This window comes from Alternaria dauci, chromosome 1 (genome assembly GCF_042100115.1).
Source record: "Alternaria dauci strain A2016 chromosome 1, whole genome shotgun sequence".
Lineage (NCBI taxonomy): Eukaryota > Fungi > Ascomycota > Dothideomycetes > Pleosporales > Pleosporaceae > Alternaria > Alternaria dauci.
The window spans coordinates 3,590,098-3,610,230 of record NC_091272.1 but is presented as its reverse complement, the minus strand read 5'-3'; the positions used below and the strand labels follow the sequence as shown (position 1 = coordinate 3,610,230).

The 20,133-nt window shown below is 51.6% G+C and overlaps 9 protein-coding genes across 9 annotated transcripts; 7 read left to right on the top strand and 2 right to left on the bottom strand.

Annotated features, from left to right (window-relative positions):
- Nucleotides 1-280: 280 nt before the first annotated feature.
- On the top strand, nt 281-1,670 carry ACET3X_001124 (uncharacterized protein; the record flags this gene model as incomplete). Its single annotated transcript, XM_069446381.1, has 2 exons — nt 281-691; nt 753-1,670. The coding sequence occupies 2 exons, from the start codon at nt 281-283 to the stop codon at nt 1,668-1,670; spliced, it is 1,329 nt and encodes a 442-aa protein (XP_069311366.1).
- A 471-nt stretch (nt 1,671-2,141) lies between these two features.
- ACET3X_001123 (uncharacterized protein) lies at nt 2,142-3,399 on the top strand. The gene has a single exon (XM_069446380.1). It carries the CDS (start codon nt 2,179-2,181, stop codon nt 3,328-3,330), a length of 1,152 nt encoding a protein of 383 aa, XP_069311365.1. The 5' UTR covers nt 2,142-2,178; the 3' UTR covers nt 3,331-3,399.
- A 610-nt stretch (nt 3,400-4,009) lies between these two features.
- ACET3X_001122 (uncharacterized protein) lies at nt 4,010-4,949 on the top strand (the record flags this gene model as incomplete). The annotated part of the gene is made up of 2 exons (XM_069446379.1): nt 4,010-4,171; nt 4,233-4,949. 2 exons carry the CDS (start codon nt 4,010-4,012, stop codon nt 4,947-4,949), a joined length of 879 nt encoding a protein of 292 aa, XP_069311364.1.
- A 106-nt stretch (nt 4,950-5,055) lies between these two features.
- Nucleotides 5,056-5,893, bottom strand: ACET3X_001121 (uncharacterized protein; the record flags this gene model as incomplete). Its single annotated transcript, XM_069446377.1, has 2 exons — nt 5,056-5,372; nt 5,434-5,893. 2 exons carry the CDS (start codon nt 5,891-5,893, stop codon nt 5,056-5,058), a joined length of 777 nt encoding a protein of 258 aa, XP_069311363.1.
- Nucleotides 5,894-6,822: 929 nt separating this feature from the next.
- ACET3X_001120 (uncharacterized protein) lies at nt 6,823-9,108 on the top strand (the record flags this gene model as incomplete). Its single annotated transcript, XM_069446376.1, has 5 exons — nt 6,823-6,860; nt 6,912-6,938; nt 6,990-7,164; nt 7,318-8,407; nt 8,456-9,108. 5 exons carry the CDS (start codon nt 6,823-6,825, stop codon nt 9,106-9,108), a joined length of 1,983 nt encoding a protein of 660 aa, XP_069311362.1.
- A 1,684-nt stretch (nt 9,109-10,792) lies between these two features.
- Nucleotides 10,793-14,525, top strand: ACET3X_001119 (uncharacterized protein). Its single transcript, XM_069446375.1, has 3 exons — nt 10,793-11,039; nt 11,405-13,059; nt 13,109-14,525. Exons 1-3 carry the CDS (start codon nt 10,897-10,899, stop codon nt 14,380-14,382), a joined length of 3,072 nt encoding a protein of 1,023 aa, XP_069311361.1. The 5' UTR covers nt 10,793-10,896; the 3' UTR covers nt 14,383-14,525.
- Nucleotides 14,526-14,687: 162 nt separating this feature from the next.
- On the top strand, nt 14,688-16,432 carry ACET3X_001118 (uncharacterized protein; the record flags this gene model as incomplete). The annotated part of the gene is made up of 3 exons (XM_069446374.1): nt 14,688-15,659; nt 15,709-16,137; nt 16,206-16,432. The coding sequence occupies exons 1-3, from the start codon at nt 14,729-14,731 to the stop codon at nt 16,430-16,432; spliced, it is 1,587 nt and encodes a 528-aa protein (XP_069311360.1). The 5' UTR covers nt 14,688-14,728.
- Nucleotides 16,433-16,660: 228 nt separating this feature from the next.
- Nucleotides 16,661-17,427, bottom strand: ACET3X_001117 (uncharacterized protein). Its single transcript, XM_069446373.1, has 3 exons — nt 17,274-17,427; nt 16,949-17,073; nt 16,661-16,848 (listed from the first exon to the last, which is right to left on the bottom strand). The coding sequence occupies exons 1-3, from the start codon at nt 17,319-17,321 to the stop codon at nt 16,803-16,805; spliced, it is 219 nt and encodes a 72-aa protein (XP_069311359.1). The 5' UTR covers nt 17,322-17,427; the 3' UTR covers nt 16,661-16,802.
- A 263-nt stretch (nt 17,428-17,690) lies between these two features.
- On the top strand, nt 17,691-18,889 carry ACET3X_001116 (uncharacterized protein; the record flags this gene model as incomplete). The annotated part of the gene is made up of 3 exons (XM_069446372.1): nt 17,691-17,860; nt 17,967-18,573; nt 18,624-18,889. The coding sequence occupies 3 exons, from the start codon at nt 17,691-17,693 to the stop codon at nt 18,813-18,815; spliced, it is 969 nt and encodes a 322-aa protein (XP_069311358.1). The 3' UTR covers nt 18,816-18,889.
- Nucleotides 18,890-20,133: the final 1,244 nt, after the last annotated feature.

The following is a 20,133-nucleotide window of genomic DNA, read 5'->3' as shown; positions in this document are numbered from 1 at the left end:
CCCAGTTACACAGTTCCCAGCTCCCCCACTTTCGACAAGTCTTATTCCAGTCGGACGTACCATCCCTACCAGGCCATCCCCGTGACGAGGGGGAGGAGGAGCTTACACAGCGCATTGTTAAATATATGCAGCTTTACATCAGCTCGCATTAGTCTCACACGTCGGGCCCCGCAAGCTGATCGGTGATACTCTGAGGCACGTATTCAGTGACCCATGACATGGCCTTGCGAAAGAACAACGGGATATTGAAGTACCCTGAGCGTAAACTGACCAAGACAAAATGACGCCAGGAGACGAACCGACCAAGACAACTTTCAGAGATCACGAGACTCTTCCAATCGCAATTGTCGGCGGCGGTCTTGGTGGCCTTGCGCTTGCAATTGGTCTCCTCAGATATGGTGTCAGGGTGCACATCTACGAAGCTTCCTCGGCCTTCTCAGAGATAGGCGCTGGCGTCACCTTCGGCGCCAACGCCACGACAGCGTTGCACTTGATCGATCCTCGTTTGCTGGAAGGCTTCATGAAACATGCGACTTTCAATACCGATCCTGAGCGAGATAGCACTTTCAACACGATCAGATGGGGCATGGATGAGAGGCGAACCCATGGATCCAAAGCTGGAGACCTTGCATTCTATCAAAATGATGGACAGCAGCCACAGGGTGCGCTAGCCGGACTTCGAATGCGAGGTGTAAGTGTCCCTACACGAGCTGCATGTGAGCCATGTACTGACTTCGTACACCCACATTCAGCGTATTCATCGAGCGCGCCTGCTCGACGAGATGGTTGCGCTGCTCCCCGCAGGAATAACAAGCTTCAGCAAGTCCTTCGAAAGTGTCGAAGAAGTGGGTAATGGCATGCTCAAGCTAAGATTTGCCGATGGGACGACTTCTCTAGCCAGTGCAGTCATCGGTTGTGACGGCATTAAAAGCAAAGTACGACGCTTTGTATGTGGTCCAGACGTACAGCCGACATATGCCCACGAGATAGCGATGAGAGCAATGGTTCCAGGAGAGGAAGCCAAGCAGGCACTTGGGGTAGAGATGGCTATGAACAGCCAGCTGTACTGTGGCTACGGAGGATACATCGTCACGTACCCTGTCGAGCATGGCCAGTTTATCAACATGGTCGCTATGCCACATGACCAGTCCTTCACCAGCACTTGGGGCCAGGACGACTGGACAGTACCTACAAGTGAGGATGAGATTCGCGAAAAGCTCAAAGGCTTTTGTCCGCCGCTCATTGATGTTAACGCCAAAAACCATCTACCATCGAAATGGGCACTCTTCACCCTTCAACACAACGCACCATACTTCAAGAATCGTCTATGTCTCCTGGGTGATAGCGCACACGCAACAACACCTCACATGGGAGCTGGAGCTGGTATGGCTATGGAAGATGCATATATACTTAGTCACTTGATCGTTGCTGCTGGAAGCATTGACAACATCGAAGCGGCATTCAAGGCCTACGACGCTGTGCGGCGACCAAGGACGCAGGAATTGATTCAACGGAGCATGGACTCCGCTCTGGCATACGATTTCATGATCGAAGGAGTAGAGGATGACATGAGCAAGGTCGAAGATAGGATTAACAGGAGTTTTTCGTGGCTCTGGCATGCGGATTTGGAAGCGCAGCTGAGCAGTGCGAAAAAGCTGCTAGAAGAGTGACGCGGGATTACAAAGTCTGCGAGTTGGTCAGCTTCGCTGTAATAATTCACAATTTCCTCTTCTGTGGCATTTCTTGTTTTGTCATTCTCATGTCTATGTATTCATCCCCAGCTTTGATTGATGTTTTGTAAAGCCTCGGCTTTAGCTGTTTTACTGTACGATCCTGACAAATACAGATGACGTCATATGCATCGGCATGAGCGCCATTGCCGACAAACATTTCTCAAGCCCTGCCAAGCTCAGGTACCGTCTCACTTTCGGCGGCTACGTAGCTTGATTCAGACGCTCCTTACCATCTACAGCTAAACGAGGGCCTACACCGGCAAAGAACACAACGGAAAGTTCTGTGGAGTTAGTTTACCGCGCAATTGCCGAGATCGACCGAACGATGATTTCAAATCATCGACAGGATGTGTTTAGTATGAGGCCTATATAGGCGTGTTTACGTCTTCTGGTCTTCAGCATTCAACAATTCCAGCTGCTGTTCTCTTCTCCCATATTTTCTCATATGTCCGACGAACTCTCAAATCTTCCCAAATCAAACACCCACAACAACAAAATGGCCGCAGAACGCCTTTTCCAGCCACTCAAGGTGGGCTCCATGGAGCTCAAGCAGCGCATTGCAATGGCACCTCTGACGCGTTTCCGTGTCAACGACAACTTTGAAATCCTGCCCATGGCCGCACAATACTACGGACAGCGTGCCGTTGTGCCAGGCACTCTTCTCATCACAGAAGCTACCTTGGTTTCGAAACAATCCGGCGGATACCCCAACGTACCCGGTATCTACACACAAGCCCAGATCGACGCATGGAAACCGATCACCAAGGCTGTGCATGACAAGGGCTCGTACATCTTCCTCCAGCTTTGGGCTCTCGGACGCGTGGCGAACAAGGATTTTGCGCAAGCGAACGACATTACCATCAAGTCTTCCAGTGCGACATCCCTAGGCGAGGGCTACGCCACCCCCAAGGAGATGACTGTTGAAGAAATCAAGCAGACTGTCTCTGACTATGCTCAAGCAGCCAAGAACGCCATTGAAGCTGGATTCGACGGTGTAGAGATCCACGCGGCGAACGGCTACCTCATCGATCAGTTCCTGCAGGATACTTGTAACAAGCGCACAGACTCTTACGGTGGCTCTGTTGAGAACCGCTCCAGGTTCGCCGTCGAGGTTACTCAAGCCGTTACGGAAGCCGTTGGCGCGGACAAGACCGGTATCCGTTTGAGTCCTTTCTCGGAGTTCCAGGGCATGAAGATGAAGGATCCCCTTCCCCAGTTCACCGACATCATGAAGAAATTGGATGCTTTCAACCTGGCCTACCTCCACCTTGTTGAGGCTCGCGTGGCCGGTAACGCCGATGTTGAGGGAGCCAACTCTCTTGATCCCCTGCTGCCCCATTACTCGGGCAAGCTGCTCATCGCTGGTGGACTCAATGCTGAGGAGGCAAAGAAGTTGGTCGAGGAGCACAAGGATCGTGACGTTGTAGCGGTATTCGGTCGCTACTTTATTAGCACCCCCGATCTTGTTTACCGGATACAGAAGGGCATTGAGCTCAACCCGTACGACCGCAACACCTTCTATGTCCCCAAGAGCGAGAAGGGGTACATTGACTATCCTTACAGCAAGGAGTTTGAGGAGGCGCAGTCAAAGTTGTAGAGGCGATGTTGAACGATGCCCAATAGAATTTGCATCCATGGCAGCATGATAGACGAATATCAAGACGTATTTCATAACAACATATGCACTGCTGGGCGTTTTCTTGCATGTCAGTGATTGGTATGTTTTTGATGTGAGACACGATGCCGGAATAGTCAAGTGTTGTTGCGCGGTAAACAAGAACGGCAACTCCGCAATAAAACAAAACAAGGGACGTGGGACGCCAGAGCAGCAGCTGCTGCGTATAGAAAGCATCGGAGCGAGCCTCGGTAGTAGGTTAATATATTTGGCGGGACTTCACCCGTGGTAAACATCCGAGATCCCTGATCCCTTACAGCAACTCCACACGAACCCCCCTGACATCTAACCTCAGTAGGCACGAAAGCCTCAAAGCTTGCCCAGAACTGCAGTTAATTCGTTTCACTTCGTTATGGTTGGACCGAGAAAGTCTTTGGAACGACCAAATGCTTTTGGGCATGGAATCGCGCATGGCAGTGCCTTCCAAGTCGGGAACCTGGTGAGTGGACACTTTACCAGCATTCAAGCACGGCTAGTGGCCACGGGATATAACCTCACAATGTTTCGCGCTAGTGACGATCTCTTTATGAGCATAGCAGGTCTATAAGAGGGAAGTGATTCACAGAAGGCTCCTTTCGCAAGAACTCGCACAACAATCAAGATGCACTTCCCAACCTCTGTACTCGGCAGCATTGTTGCAATCTGTGCAACTGCCAATGCCGCTCTCACTCGTGTCAATGACTTTGGAGCCAATCCTTCCAACCTCCAGATGAACATATATGTTCCTGCCAAACTTGCGACCAAGCCTGCCATCATTCTGGCTGTACGTGCTAATTTATCTTTACAAAGTTTCCGCAAGAAGCCCTTATCTAACTTGTGGATAGCTACACTACTGCGGCGGCACTGGAGAAGCTTACGCTCAGTCCACGAAATACAACAGCCTGGCTGAGCAAAAAGGATTCATCAACATCTTCCCATCCACCAAGAAAGACAACAACTGCTGGGAAGTCAATACCGCCAAGGGCCTCTCTCGCGACGCCGGCGGCGACAACCAAGGCCTCAACAACATGATCCAGTACACCATCAAGAAGTACGGCGCCGACCCGGCCAGAGTCTTCGTCACTGGAAGCAGCTCCGGATGTATGATGACCAACGTCATGATGGCGACTTACCCCGACGTCATCGCCGCAGGCTCATGTTACTCTGGTGTCGCAGCGGGCTGTGTAGCAGGTAGTCCCGGCGCGAGCCCCAGCACCGCAGACCCACGATGCGCAAACGGCCAAGTCATCAAGACGCAAGCGGAATGGGTGGCGCAGGTCAAGGCCATGTACCCGGGCTATACTGGTGCATATCCTCGCATGGCGACATGGCATGGTACTGCTGATACTCTGGTCAAGATTCCGAATTTGGGGGAGCAGCTCAAGGAGTGGAGTGGGCTGTTGGGTGTGTCGTTTACGAGGAATGTGACGAATACGCCGCAGAGTGGATATACGCAGATGGTGTATGGGGATGGGACTAAGCTTGTGGGGTATAGCGCGCTGAATGTAGGGCATACTGTGCCGGTACACGAAGCGGAGGATCTGAAGTGGTTTGGACTTTGAGGTATAATTATAAGAACCAGGCTATGAGTTCGTGTCAGTCACTTTCGATACCTGCTCGAGGAGTAAACACAAAGTCATGAATTAGTTATTCCGTCGTGGGTAATGACTACTTAGCCATGTCGCGGAAAATAGGCCCCATGTTCTCCTGCCAAGTATCCACAATCTTGTTTGCGGGGCCAGCAGCGATCATCTCGTCTCCTTTCTTCCATTTCCCTATCGTTTCCTCGGTGAATTCCTCTACGCTCAACGCAGCTTTGTTTTTCTCCTTTTTGTTATCGTCTGGATCCTTTCTCTCGCGATGCAAGTCCGTCGCTACAGTGGGCGGCGCAATCTCGATAACCTTGATCATGGTATCCTTGAGCTGGGCTCGAAGGTTCATCGACCAGAAGTGTAACCATGCTTTCGTACCGCAGTACACAGGATCTGGTGATGGGTGAATGAAGTCAGTATGTTTCTCACATGTGGCTCGTACAGAGACACTTACTGACGAGGGAGAACGGTACGAAGCCAAGAACGGAAGATATATTGACAACTAATGCCATTGGCTTGGTTTTGAAATGGGAGAGCAGATGAACTGTAAGATGCATGGGTCCACGGATATTGATATCGACTTCCTGGTCAGCCTTGCTGCCGAATTCCTCTGGATCCATTTCGTTCACGTCGAGCGGCCGCTGTACACCAGCATTGTTGATAAGGCAATCGAGGTCTGGATGCTCAGATACCAGCCTCTTGATGAAAGCCGGGATGGATTTGACGTCTCCAGTATCAAGGACGTAGTACGCAGCTGCTCCGATCTCTCTTGCGGCTTCCTGCAATTTCGACTCTGTGCGGCCAGCGATGATGACTTTCTTTCCATCTTTGATCAATTGATGAGCAAGCGCCTTTCCGATACCACCGCCACCACCGGTTACCAGGGCGGTCTTGAAGTCGTAGTTCGTGGACATGCTGAGCGTAAAACTTTACCGTGTTCCGAAAGACGACCTCGGGAATGTCAGAAGATGGGTGCAACTATCTAAGATGCCATAGCGATATTTGTGGGTTGACCAGTCAAAGACTTCATGCCGGTGACGTGCACTTTGGACGGCGGCGCTGATGATGTATGTACCGAGGTACGTCATGACCCTATGTCAGTAGTGAAATCTGCAATGATGCGCGAAACGCTCCAGGGCTGGCAACCAATGCACATATTTAACACGTCTCTGCGTTGAATCCAACTCTCGATGAATTTCTACAATCAACTGCGGCAATTGAATCAAGGAAGCTAAAGATTATTGGCATGCAGGTTGTGGCCGCGGTCAAAGTCTCGTGTCCTGCAAGCACAGAGAAGGAAGGATCCGTAGTTCGCCCGAACCAATCGCGGATAGCGGACCAGCCTTGCATCCGGGACGGGAACATCCACATCCTCATCTCCTCCTCGCCTGACAAAGCTCTGACAAAAGCAACGACCGATGCCCTGCAAATCTCAGGTCCCAACAGCTATGAAGACAACATCTCTATTGTCGTTGACAAAGCTCTGACAAACTCCAGAATGTTCCTGCGCTAAGTCACGACCCACACTCGGATATGCCAATCATGATGTCTGGATTTTGCTCCACGCGTCATGCGACCCAAAACCGGCTTGGCGTGATGTGGGGTAGCCACGCACCAGTCGCGTCGATAACAACGCCATGTCCACTCTTTACGCGCCGAATTCCTCTGCCGTACTGAAGGATCACTAGCATGCCCGGGACGAAGCGGTTGCAAGGGCTTATATTAGATGCAAGCCACATTTGGTGATGTGTACCACCACCAATCTTCTGTGCAAGCAATCTCCAAGCGGGGTAGTTGCACTCGAACCATCAGTCCTTTGTGATAACGGCGAAAAGATCTCAAGATGACAGTCTCGGAGACAAAGGAGTCAAAGTGCGATGTGTCAGTCTGCCAATGTCGATCTACCAGAGTGTACCACTAACAAGTTTGAAGCCTCATCATTGGTGCCGGGCCGGCAGGGTAGTTATACATATCTAGAGCGACATGTTTGGAACACTGACCAGATCCTAGACTGATGCTTTCGGCTTGGATGGCAAGATGTGGCATCGACGCTCGCGTCGTCGACAAACGTGGCACAAAGATCTATTCAGGACAAGCGGATGGCTTACAGATCCGCAGCCTAGAGATTTTCGACAGCTTTGGATTCGCCGATAGAGCTTGGAAGGAAGCAAATCACTTGATAGAGGTATGTGCATGCAACTTCCTGTCAGGAATAAGTTTAGACTATGAAGATTCTGAACGTGTGCAATTTGAATGAACTTGACTGATTAGTATCTAGTTCTGCATGTGGGTATGTTGCCACATTCGAATAGCATTGCAGTCTTCCTAACACTCGTAGAACCCAGGCGAAGACGGTGTAATACGCCGTTCGGACGGGGTGCCCGATACACCACCTGGCGTCTCTCGATTCAAGGAGATCGTACTCCACCAGGGACGAATTGAAAGATTCTTCCTTGATCACATCAAGAAACACTCCAAGGATACGCTACGGGTCGAGCGTGCGGTCTTGCCCGAGTCGCTTCATATTGCGGAAGATCGGGTAGATGATCATTCTCCAGACAATTATCCCGTGACGGTTCAGCTTCGATATCTTACCGAGGATGAGGCCAAGCCAGCTCAAAGCAAGGGCTCTGCAATCAATGACGGTCTCTTTAGAAGTAATCTGGCAGACGATGACACTGAAGAACTCATCGCGAACAGCCAGAGAAAGCAGGGTAGCACGGAGACTGTGAGAGCGAAATACGTCGTAGGCTGCGACGGCGCTCACAGTTGGACACGGAAGCAACTAGGCTTTGAGCTGGAAGGAGAGCCTACAGATTACATCTGGGGAGTGCTGGACATTATCCCTATTACCGACTTTCCGGATGTTCGCAAACGTTCCGCCATACACAGCGAGTCTTCAGGATCAATGATGATCATTCCACGTGAGAACAAGATTGCCCGGCTCTATATCCAGCTCACGGAGATCAAGCCCGACGCCAGTGGCCGAGCGGACAGGTCGAAGATCACACCTGAAACCATTCTCAAAGCTGCGCAGAAGATTCTCGCACCGTACAAGCTGACATACGAATACTGTGACTGGTGGACGGCATACCAGATTGGTCAGAGAGTTGGCAAAAACTTCGACCACAAGAGCCGCGTGTTCCTGGCTGGCGATGCCGTACATACGCACTCACCAAAGGCCGGCCAAGGAATGAATGTCTCCATGCAGGATGGGTACAACCTGGGCTGGAAGCTGGGTTTGGTGGCGAAAGGCATCGCTCATCCATCCATTTTGAAGACGTACCAGTCGGAGCGGAGGCGTATCGCACAGGATCTCATTGCATTTGATCATAAGTTTTCGAGGTTGTTTTCAGGGCGACCGGCCAAGGACGTCATGGATGAGGAAGGAGTCAGTATGGATGAGTTCAAACAAGCATTCCTGAAGGGTAAGGACAAAGGTTCTTAGGCTAATCGCATTTGCTGACAACACCAAGGTCAAATGTTCGCTACTGGGCTCTCAGTCGATTACGGAACGAGCATGCTAGTCGGCAAACCAGGCAACGCGGCAGACCAAGGCGACGGGACAGACGTGTCTTCAAAGTTTGAGATTGTCGGCAAGCAAGAGCTCGCCTCGGAGACAAAGTTGGGCATGCGTTTCCCAAGCTACCAAGTCATCAACCAATCAGACGGTCGAGCCTGGGAGTTCCAGCAGAAGCTGAGAAGCGATGGACGATTCCGCATCATTGTGTTTGCCGGCAATGTCGCAAATGCACAACAGAGCGCTCGCTTGAAAGGCTTCTGTGGAGCTCTGTCATCGTCATCATTACTGGCTCCTCATCTCATCAAGGACGTGGACGTGCTTACATTGCACTCGTCGAAGCGCAAGGAAGTAGAGCTTTTGCGCGACTTCCCAGATATCCTACATCCTCTTGATTCAAAGACTGGATGGGATTACGATTCAGTGTACGCAGACGATGCCAATGCGTTCGAGGGCTTTGGCGATGCATACAAGGGGTACGGTGTCGATAGGGAGACAGGATGTGTGGTCGTTACGAGACCGGACCAATACGTTGGGTACATTGACACGGTCGATGCGGAAGGGCTCAAGGGCGTTGAGACTTATTTCAAAGGGATATTTGTATCATAGGTATCTCTTTGAAGTACGGTCCTGCACGCGAAGGCGAAGATATTTGTTCGCGTCCTGATCTCAATATTTCGATATCGTTGTACTTCCCTATACCATTCCAACAAACAAGCAATACAAACGTTGGTCTCACGATGCTGGGCATGTGCTAGTGCCAGATGTTCTCATGTTAAAAAAACTTGCGTTACTACCAGCTTCCTACAAGTTGTCGGGTGAGCACAAACGCACCGATTATGCAAACCTGGACGTCTGCTAGGACGAGTTACAGAGTTCAAGCGCGTGATGCATGAACTATCGACCTGTCTGTCTTGAGGCTTAGATGGCTCTTTGGTAGTGAACACTAAAAAGTCGCCTAGTTTGGTCTTTGAACGATGCGAATGGAGTTGCCAACTGGGATGAGTTAGGGCGTGTGATGCATGAAGCTTCAGCCAGCTGCTCCCGACGCTTAGATCACTTTCTGGTGTCAGACAATGGAAACCTTGGTCGGATTAAGGCTCGTGACGCAAGAAGGATCAGCACCGGGTGATCAGATCGTGCATTGGGTCCGATGGAGCGCATCCTGATTGTCGTTCTCTGGTCTTTTCTAGCCTCGCCTGCTTCGAGCTTGGACTTTACCCCATATATCAACCTCCTCAACTCATCTTTGCGCTGTACATCTTGGATCCTAGATCCATCTTGAAAGCATCAAGATACACCATCGCGGTGAACTACTATTGTGAAGTCTTCTTGGTGACTGTAATAGTATTCAGCCGTTGGATGATCAGGCCATTGGACTCACTGAACATGAATTTTCTCTGGAGATTTCCGCTAGTGTTGTTGTTCCATCGCCTGCAGTAGTTGCACAGGTTGCTAGTCGATGCCAACTTTCGGCGGATCGCAGAACGCGAACCAGTTGAAGAGATCTGCTAGAAAGATTCTCTTGCGATCAATTTTCCCGGAACGAGTTGTCGTTAGAATGTCTGAAGGGATATTTTCTCGTAGTTTCAGTTGGGCGATTCAGTCCTGTAAGCTTGGAAGTAGGTATCAGAGTAGTATGCGACGTGCACGCAGCACCATGGTATACAGGGCGACGACCTGCGCGTTTCGAATGACGTCTTAGCAAAGAAGACAGCACCGAGAGGAAGAGATTGCAAGTGCAGATGCACGCGACACTTAGGGTCAGCCTAGCATTCAGCATTTGGTCGAGCGGACGCCCTATCGCAGATTGATAACTGCAGCCATTCTAACCGACGTCAGCACGGTTCAAGGTCGAGACCTATCTCAGGGGGATATTTGAGTTGTGGACAGAAGCAAATGCATATGCTCAACATAAAAACAAGTCGTAGCTTTGGCGGTAAGCTGCGAACACCCTGTTCGGTAGTGGGGTGCTTCTGGCATGCCCCAGGCCCAGTGCGAAGACGGCAAGACCCAGCAGACATTTGCCTCGACAACTGATGATCGAGCCCCAGTAGCGCAGGTCGTATCCCGGACCAATGGAACACGACAGGCTAAACGGTCGCACACGAATACGGACGAATTGTACAGGAACTGGTTGAGATGTCGTGGTCTAAGCCACGGGGTGTGTTCCTGGACTGACAGGGGACAGGGGTTCGGCGTTACCATAACAACGGCCGAAGCAACAACAGCGTTGCATACACCGCCATCGCATCACTGCTGGGAAAGTTGCTATTCCACCCTTTTTGAACACATCCATATCGCATTTCTGCCCATCTCAATCACGCTCCACGTTTCACGAAGAACGACGACACTTTTCTTATACCCATTTCTGTTTTCGCGGGGCACACACATACGATGGACGGGTCCACACCACACGGTGGTTCACACTATGGACGGCCACCTGCATACGACTATGACGACGGCTCCCCTCAGCAACTACAACGAGGATCAACAATGCGCTTGTTGACAAACGTGGATGACAGCCAAAGCTATATGCCGTGAGTATTTGTCTTCCTTGTTGTCTCTTTTCCACTTGCGTCCTGCATTCTGGACCCAATCTCATCCCCACCAGAAGACCCTCATTCGAGGACACTTCCAACATGTCAAGTGCCAACAGCACCACCGCCGACTTGGGCGAGCGCATGACCATGTCTGAGGTGGGCAAGCAAAGGGCTGCTGAGGCGGGCATTCACGACTTCCTGCGCGAGGCCGGCGATGCGCTGAACTCCACGCCGAGCATGGCGGCAGTACCTACACAGATGCCACGAAGGAAGCTGCTCAAGTCGGAGGTCGCAAATCACTCGACGCCCTCCAAAACCGTACGATTACAAGACCCAGACTTACCATTACTCGATCTCCGCAGTCCTCCATCGCCAGTATCGCGCACATATCACCCCGCATCGTCATCAGTATCCGGACTATCACGGACGCCATCAGTAATGGATACTGCGCCGAACATGCCGCCGCCAGATGACGATTACGTTCCCTACCGGCGGCCGTTATCACCCGACCGACCATATTCACCCACGCGCACATCAGACGACTACTCACGGCCGCCAGCTTCAGTGAACTCATACGAGCCACTAGACCTTCATGGAAGCCCACGGCCAGGCAGTCCTCAGCGACCTCTACCCCCAGCGCCCTTGTTCACCAATGGCGCCAGGCCGGGCTCTCGCGGATCTGAGAATACAATGGACATGACCGATATGAATTCAATACCCATGCACGACGACGACGATCCGTTCACCGACATTGGCGATGACAGACCAGATCTGCGATCGCGCGACTCGTATATGAGCGACGACACATACACGGACATATACACTGAAATAGACGAAAAAGCGGAGCACTACGGGCCCGCTCCGGATGGCGCACAGGAACGACGTGGAGCGCGAGATGCAGTAATGACGAAGAAAGAGGTCCGCTTGATCAATGGTGAACTCATTCTCGAGTGCAAGATCCCGACCATCCTCCACAGTTTCCTTCCCCGACGAGATGACATCGAGTTCACCCATATGCGATATACGGCCGTCACATGCGACCCAGATGATTACATTGATCGTGGCTACAAATTACGCCAAAACATCGGCAACCAGCGGGAGACGGAGCTGTTCATCGCTATCACCATGTACAACGAGAACGAGATCGACTTCACCCGAACGATGCACGGCGTCATGCAGAATATCAGCCACTTCTGCTCGCGCATGAAGTCAAGAACTTGGGGAAAGGACGGATGGCAGAAGATTGTTGTGTGCATCATCGCGGATGGTCGTGGAAAGGTCCACCCCCGAACTTTGGATGCCATTGCGGCGATGGGATGCTTCCAAGAAGGTATCGCGAAGAACCACGTGAACCAGAAAGAGGTCACGGCTCACGTCTACGAATACACTACTCAAGTCTCTCTGGATTCAGATCTCAAATTCAAGGGCGCAGAGAAGGGCATTGTACCATGTCAAATGATCTTCTGTCTGAAAGAGAAGAACTCGAAGAAGCTGAACTCGCATCGTTGGTTCTTCAACGCTTTTGGACGGGCGCTTAACCCGAACATCTGCATTCTACTTGACGTGGGAACCAAACCTGGACCTAAAGCCCTGTACCATCTGTGGAAAGCATTCGACACTGACTCTTCCGTCGCTGGAGCTGCTGGAGAAATCAAGGCAGGCAAAGGCAAAGCCTGGCTTGGTCTCCTGAACCCTCTTGTCGCGTCACAGAACTTCGAATACAAGATGTCCAATATCCTCGACAAGCCGCTGGAGTCCGTTTTCGGATATATTACTGTTTTGCCAGGTGCGCTTTCGGCATACCGTTATCACGCGTTGCAGAATGACCACACAGGCCACGGTCCCCTGAGCCAGTACTTCAAGGGAGAGACGCTACACGGCCAGGACGCAGATGTTTTCACGGCCAATATGTATCTGGCTGAAGATCGTATCCTGTGTTGGGAGCTTGTGGCGAAGCGTAGCGAGCAGTGGGTTCTAAAATACGTCAAAGCGGCGACTGGTGAGACTGATGTGCCGGGTAAGAACATTCACCAAACCTGACAATTACCGAAGCTAACACGTCGCAGATGCTGTCCCCGAATTCATCTCCCAACGTCGACGATGGCTGAACGGTGCTTTCTTCGCAGCCGTTTACTCGTTGCTCCACTTCAAGCAAGTATGGGCGACTGACCATACCATTGGGCGCAAGATCCTCCTCCACATCGAATTCGTATACCAGTTCGTGCAACTTCTGTTCACGTTCTTCTCGCTTGCCAACTTCTACCTGACGTTCTACTTCGTTGCTGGCTCACTGTCAGACCCGGAACTCGATCCCTTCGGCCACAACGTTGGAAAATACATCTTCTACATCCTGCGTTACACATGCACCTTGCTCATCTGCATGCAATTCATCTTGTCCATGGGTAACCGACCCCAAGGAGCCAAAAAGATGTTCTTCTGGAGCATGGTTATGTACGGAATCATCATGGCATATACTACCTTCGCCTCCATCTACATTGTTGTCGTCCAACTCAAGGATCCAAAAGCAGAAAAGACAATAGGCGCCAATGTCTTTACCAACCTTATCATCTCTACTGCGACAACGATTGGTCTCTACTTCCTCATGTCCTTTATGTACCTGGATCCGTGGCATATGTTCACGTCGAGTGCGCAGTACTTTGCTCTTCTCCCATCCTACATCGCCACTCTCCAAGTGTACGCATTCTGCAACACACACGACATCACTTGGGGAACAAAGGGTGACAACGTAGCGAAGACGGATTTGGGAGACGCCAAGGGAAAGAACAAGGACGTCGTCGAACTCGAAATGCCATCAGAGCAACTGGACATTGACAGTGGTTACGATGAAGCTCTGCGGAATCTCCGTGATCGTGTCGAGGTACCTGAGTCTCCGATTTCCGAATCGCAGCAACAGGAAGACTACTACCGTGCCGTCCGAACCTACATGGTCGTCATCTGGCTCATCTCGAACGCTATCCTCGCCATGGCTGTCAGCGAAGCATACTCAGATCGCAAAGTGACCAACAACTTCTACCTGACGTTCATTCTCTGGGCTGTCGCTGGCCTGGCCTTTTTCCGCGCCATTGGCTCCACGACCTTCCTCATCATCAACTCCATCCAAGCTATTATGGAAACTAAACTCAAATGGCAAGACAAGATTGACGACAAGAAGAGCAACAGAACCGGTCTTGGAGGAGGAAGAAAATACGGTAGAAACAAGTGGTGGAAGTTCGGATTTGGCGGCGGTGTGTCCTCGAGTTGGTTCTCTGGTAGTACAGTATCAAGCAAGCTTAGCAGTCTGGCGCCTAGCAACTGGGGCGGAAGCAGTGTTGGAAGATAGGGGCACGGTGGGCAAGGGCTTGACGGTAATGTGGCGTATGCTATGACTTCACGACGAACTGATCATGGGCGTTCCGGATATATATGCTTTGGGATGATACCTGGGCTGGGCGACCAAGCCCACTCTACTGTAGTAGTATATAGTTGTTTGTATATAATAACGATTGTTTCATGCTGTTTCCTCACATCAACGACATTGTGCCTGTTAGTGAAGACATGGTTGTGTGTTCGGGGTCAGAAGGGCCGTGTAAGGAAGTGACGCTAGGGTCGTGTGTTTACATGCCACTCCCGCTCCCATGCCACACACCCAACTCCCCACTCCTACCAAACTTTCGCGACAGCACAAAATGGCGCCCCGAAGCAAAGCCGCGAACATTTCCTTTACCGTCGAATCCGCTTCCGAAGACGAAATGACCGTCGACGAGCTCAATGCGCTTCCCACACCCGAGTCCAACAGCGAAAACAAAGCGTCGGCGCGAAGCACGCGTGGAACCGCTGCGCAAACGAAGAAAACAGCCGCGGCGACCACGGCGGCTGCGAAAGGGAGAGCGGCGACGCGTCCAACAAGCGGCGCCAGTGCGGTAGCTATGAAGAAGAGCGCGGCAGCGGGCGCGAAAAAAGTAGCGGCAAAGGGCGGTCGCAAAGCGCCAGCGGAGCCTGCTGAGGCTGTCCACAGCGATGCAGACGAGGCGGAAGACGAAGAAGAGCAGGAGCCGGTTGCGCAGGCCAAACCTGGTAAGAGGGGTAGGCCAGCGAAGAAGGCGCAGGAGGAAGTCGAGGTCGAAGAAGCGGCACCAGCGAAGAGGGGGCGCAAGGCTGCCACGAAAGAAGAGCCTGCGAAGAAGCAGACCAAGGCGAAGCCTGCAACCAAGTCAAGAGGGACGAAACGCGCAGCTGAGCCCGAGACCGACCCCGAGCCTGAGCAGATGACAATCCCCGAGACACAACAAGAGCCAGACGCAGACTTGATGGATGTGTCAGAATCTGTCGAAGTCGAAGTCGAAGAAATACCAGAAAGCATGCCGCCACCACACGCGCGACTCTCCGCGCGTCGGGCCCAACCAAACAGCAGGGCGCGACGAACATCAGCTGGAGTGAGACGAACAGGAAGTGTGTCGGATTCTGAGCGGGACCCTGTCATGCGAAGGAAAGTCGGCGACCTCACAAAGAAACTGGACGCCATGACAGCCAAGTACGAGACGCTCAAGGAGTCTGCTTCGACAGGGAAGGAGTCAAACTTTGAACAGCTTAAGAAGCGGACAGACCAGATAGCAAAAGGTACGAGGCGTCAAAGACAGCTTAATCGCGTAGGCTAACACATTGCTAGACCAAGACGCAGTCATCAAAGCCCTCCAGCAACAAATATCTGATTTCCAATCCCGCACCTCGGACCTCGCGTCGATAAAGAAAGAGCTAGCAGCAGCCTCCAAGGAGTCGGCGCGTCTTGCGGCAGAGAACAAGAAACTCGCCGATTCCCTCACATCGGCACAGAATGAGAACAAGGCGTTGTCGAGCAAGCTCGCAGCAGCCCGATCATCAGCGCAGCCAGAGACCAAGAATGTGCCTGGCAGCGCGGTGAAAGCCAGGACAACCGGCGTTGTCTTGCCAGGCACTGTTGAAGCAGCCAAGGAAGCGACCCTCGCAAAGCAGAAGGTCGATCTTTACAGCGATCTTACGAACCTTGTTGTTCTAGGCGTGAAAAGATCAGAAGACGAGGAGGATATTTACGATTGTCTGCAAACAGGACGGAACGGCAGTAAGTCACATTTCCCTACATATTCTCCACGATAGGATAACCAGCATACTAACACCATGTTTTCCCAGCACTGCACTTCCACCTCACAGTAGCCTCCAGCGGAACATCCTACGAAGACACCGAGTTCATATACCAGCCTTTGCTTAACGAGCAAAGAGACAGGGAGCTTTTGGATCTACTGCCCGATTACCTCACAGAGGAGATTTGCTTCCCAAGGGCGCAAGCGGCCAAGTTCTATTGCAAGGTTGTGGATAGTATGAGCAAGAAGATTATCTTGGAAGAGGACCAGGATTAGGAGAGGATGCCGATTACTGATGGATGGGAGGAGGGGGCTTTTGAGAAGTCCAGCGTTACAGGAGACGCACTTGCACACTCCCAGTTATATGATGGTTATGACGGCTGCTTTATACCTTGGTCTTGAGCGTACGCTTGTGTCTATGTTCTGCTTTGTAGTATCGAATACCCAGTCATGTTCATGTCGTCGCAATGGCAGGCAGTAACTTGTGTGAGAGTGGATAGATCGGTCCAATGCTTGCTTGTTGGTACAATTGGCGTATCTACAGTGTTCCACACCCTCGAAGCACGTACGCGGCTATCCGAAGATGACTCGTTGCCGCATCGTGTTCTCGTCCACTATCATCATTGCCCCGGTCCGAACGTCATGTTTATTGCTTTCCCTGAACCTTGTCGGCGGCCTTCTTGACGTACTCCCTAGTACATTGTTAGCCCCGGTCTTCCAATACAAGCGCCTGTACTCCGCTGCCTTCGCAAACAGCTAGCGACACGTCACTCGCAAGGTATGTGTACGCACTTTACGAAGCTCTCCTCCTCGCTGCTCTTTGCGTTGATCGGGGGAGTAGTGGGGTCCTCGGTCTTCTTGCCGCTCATGGAGAGCGCAGCACCGGTGAATGTGATGCCGAGGGTGGCCATTGCGAGCTAAAACACCGTACTTGTTAGCCCATGTCAAGAGATCCGTTGTAGCCCAAATCATCTCTCTGGTCCCCAAAAGTCCGCCATGAATAGTCATCCATGGGCATGCGCCATGGATGCAGCACCCCATCCAATGCTTTCCGGTCCCTTCCCTCTCCCACCAAAGTTTTCTTCCTCCGGTGCGTTTACAAGGGAAAAGAACATACGACGTGCGATCCGACCTGGCGGCCCATAATAGTGTACATGGCAACCATCTTTGCGGTGTTTGAGGAGTATCCGTGCCGTAAGCGGGGTGATGGAGTGTCAATGGATGGAGAGAGTCGTGCGGTGGAGCGTTGGTGGATGCTGCGCTTGCGCGGAGCTCTCTTCGGAAGAGAAGATGGGGTCTTGGCGACGTGTGGCTGACATGCTGTGGCTAATGTTGACTCGCACAGCCACAGCGATTAGGTGAGTGTGACGTCGCGCAGAATGCCGAGGTGCGCTCTGGTTAGGGTAGGCAGTAGTGGTTACCAAAGAAGCATGGAGCTCTACGCTTGCGCACATTTTCAGGACTTACTCCCACCTTCTTTTGTCTGTTGTTTCAAAGTTTGAGCAAAGGGAGAATAGTGTACAGCACATTAGCCATGGCGAAAGACGACAACAAGAAGATTGTAGAGGTCGACGGCGTACCGGTGGAGCGTCAAGGCACACGACCGGATTTCTCGATTCCACCACCCAGGAAACAGCTGCCGAAAGAGCTTCAGGACACACTCAACGATGAAGAGAAGTTGTGGGAGGTGCTCTACGAGGGCGAGTACGTGCTAGTTTCCTCAATCGTCTTCAACATGCCCACTCGAATGATTTATCCCCAATGCGCCGGCTCTCTTCACAATTCATACATCCAGCTAACACGACTACAGAGCCGAAGACACAACAGATACAAACATCCGCTATGCCGCGTACGCCTCGCGAATCCGCACCATTATGCTCTCCGCGCACCGCTATGTAGCCTACACCTCCGACATTGGCGAATCCTTCCGTCCCATCGCACATCCCTACCTCGTCAAAGGCGCCTACGCTGTATCCTGGCTCTACCTCACCGGCGACGTTGCCCACGAAGGCTACAAAGCTTACTGCCGCAACCAACATGTACTACATCCCGAAAAAGACATTGACGATACGGCAGAGAAGAGTTTGGGGGAAGCCAAGAATAAAGATCTCGCTGCAACGGGAAAGAGTGCTAGTACAGGTATTTTCGACAAAGTGCAGGATCTCGCGAGGAACGCTACAAGTACAGAGGGTGTCAAGTATGGTGAAGCAGGGGGCCCGTTGACTGGTGGGCAGGTGGTTGCGGGCAAGATACCGGCGATTGAGGATTACAGGGCTGTCATGGCGCAGAGAGCTGTGTTCCAGGCTGTTGCTTCTATGGGTCTACCTGCTTTTACTATCCACAGTATTGTCAGGTACTCTGGGCGCGCGCTCAAGGATGCTAAGAACAAGACTTTGAGGACTTGGGCACCTATTGGGGTAAGTAAAATCCAACTATTTGATACTGATAGAGTTCTAACTGGAAGCAGCTTGGTCTCGCAGCAGTCCCTTTCCTCCCCTTTGTTTTCGACGAGCCGGTCGAACACGCTACTGAATGGATCTTCTATAATGCGTTCAAGGCGATTGGTGGCGAGGAAGCAGTCGCGGGCAGACCGGCGACTGGTGTTAAAGAGTTGAGGAAAGAGGAGACACAGACGAATAAGCTGAAGAAGGAGTTGTAGGGGGCTCTTGCTATAGAGGCATACCATGTCCTAATCGACATCTGTAGATACACCACGTATGAAATCCACTCAGCATGAATGTACACATGGAATCTGTTCCTGGAACTAATTAAGTGAGAAACATGTCTCCGTGTCTAGAAAATACGGATGTTTGCGTTTCAGCGAGCTACACGTATATCCTTTGGAAATACTCCCACTATAAGATCTTCATAGCACTCGTGTTCACGCCTTCGCCTTCTCACTGTGCTTCTCACAAGCCTCTGTGAAGACTTTCAACAACTCGGGAAATTCACACACATTCATCGATTCAAACGCAGGGTTTGAAAAGACCTTGAGGGCAGTCATACGTGGACTTTTGATCCCAAATGCGAACTTGGCAAGAAACCTGGGGTCATCGCGTATACTGATCGCATTTAGTACTTGCTGGACCTTCTTGGGATCAGGAGATTGTGTTGGCTCGTCGGGTAGCACAACTTGCATGTGTGTCTCACACCACGTGCAATGTCCACATTCTTCTGACACATCAGTGCTCTCTCCAAAGTAGTCCGCGATAGACCTAGATAAGCAGCGTTTGTCGGTGATCAGGTCGAGTAATGCTTTTGTGCGGGCCAGATTTTGCTTCTCCGTCTTTCCCATGGTTTCGTCGAGCTTTGTGACAATATTATCAATCTCTTCTGGCGTAGACGGCAAAGGTCGCTCCAAGCGGTATACGTTCTGCACGCCCTCTTTCTTTAGCTCGATCGCACCGCGCTCGTTCCATTCGTCCATTTTGCGTACTAGGTCCGCTCTGGGGATGCCGCTTGAATTCGCGAGGTCATCCAACGCCACAAGCGTCCATTTGCTACTCTTAACTGATGATCTAACAATCGCGGACGCTGCTAGCGACCCATCATTCTCCACGATGTTCGGGTTCTTAACAATATAACTATACTTCACGTACAGCGCCCCAGCAGAACGGAAGAGCTCAAAATGCAACTCCATTTGCGCATACAGAATGCCGAGAACAATGGCTTTGATGTCAGTTTCTTGGCCTTGCGTATGCAGTGAGAGTTGGAAAGTGTCGCCTGCTTTGAGTCGTCTACGAGCTGGCGAACATATGTCCTGCATCAGAAGCTTCAGTGAGCGCAACGAGGGCCGATCGCCGTAAGTGAAGATGTTACGGAGATGGAAATCCTTCGTCGAGAGGTAGAACATGCACACACTCGGTTTGCCGTCTCGACCAGCTCTGCCGATCTGCTGGCTGTACGATTCGATACTGTCAGGTATGTCGAAATGAACGATGCTACGGATGTCTGGTTTATCGATGCCCATGCCGAAT

Excerpts from the sequence above, each read along its gene's own strand:
- ACET3X_001119 (XM_069446375.1), top strand. The coding sequence starts at position 10,897 with ATGGACGGGTCCACACCACACGGTGGTTCACACTATGGACGGCCACCT. Across the intron at positions 11,040-11,404 it reads GACAGCCAAAGCTATATGCC|TCCTCCATCGCCAGTATCGC; the intron begins GTGAGTATTTGT and ends CGATCTCCGCAG. Across the intron at positions 13,060-13,108 it reads TGGTGAGACTGATGTGCCGG|ATGCTGTCCCCGAATTCATC; the intron begins GTAAGAACATTC and ends AACACGTCGCAG.
- ACET3X_001117 (XM_069446373.1), bottom strand. The coding sequence starts at position 17,321 with ATGGTTGCCATGTACACTATTATGGGCCGCCAGGTCGGATCGCACGTC. Across the intron at positions 17,074-17,273 it reads GCCAGGTCGGATCGCACGTC|CTCGCAATGGCCACCCTCGG; the intron begins GTATGTTCTTTT and ends ACGGTGTTTTAG. Across the intron at positions 16,849-16,948 it reads GAGGAGGAGAGCTTCGTAAA|GGAGTACGTCAAGAAGGCCG; the intron begins GTGCGTACACAT and ends ACAATGTACTAG.
- ACET3X_001123 (XM_069446380.1), top strand. The coding sequence starts at position 2,179 with ATGTCCGACGAACTCTCAAATCTTCCCAAATCAAACACCCACAACAAC.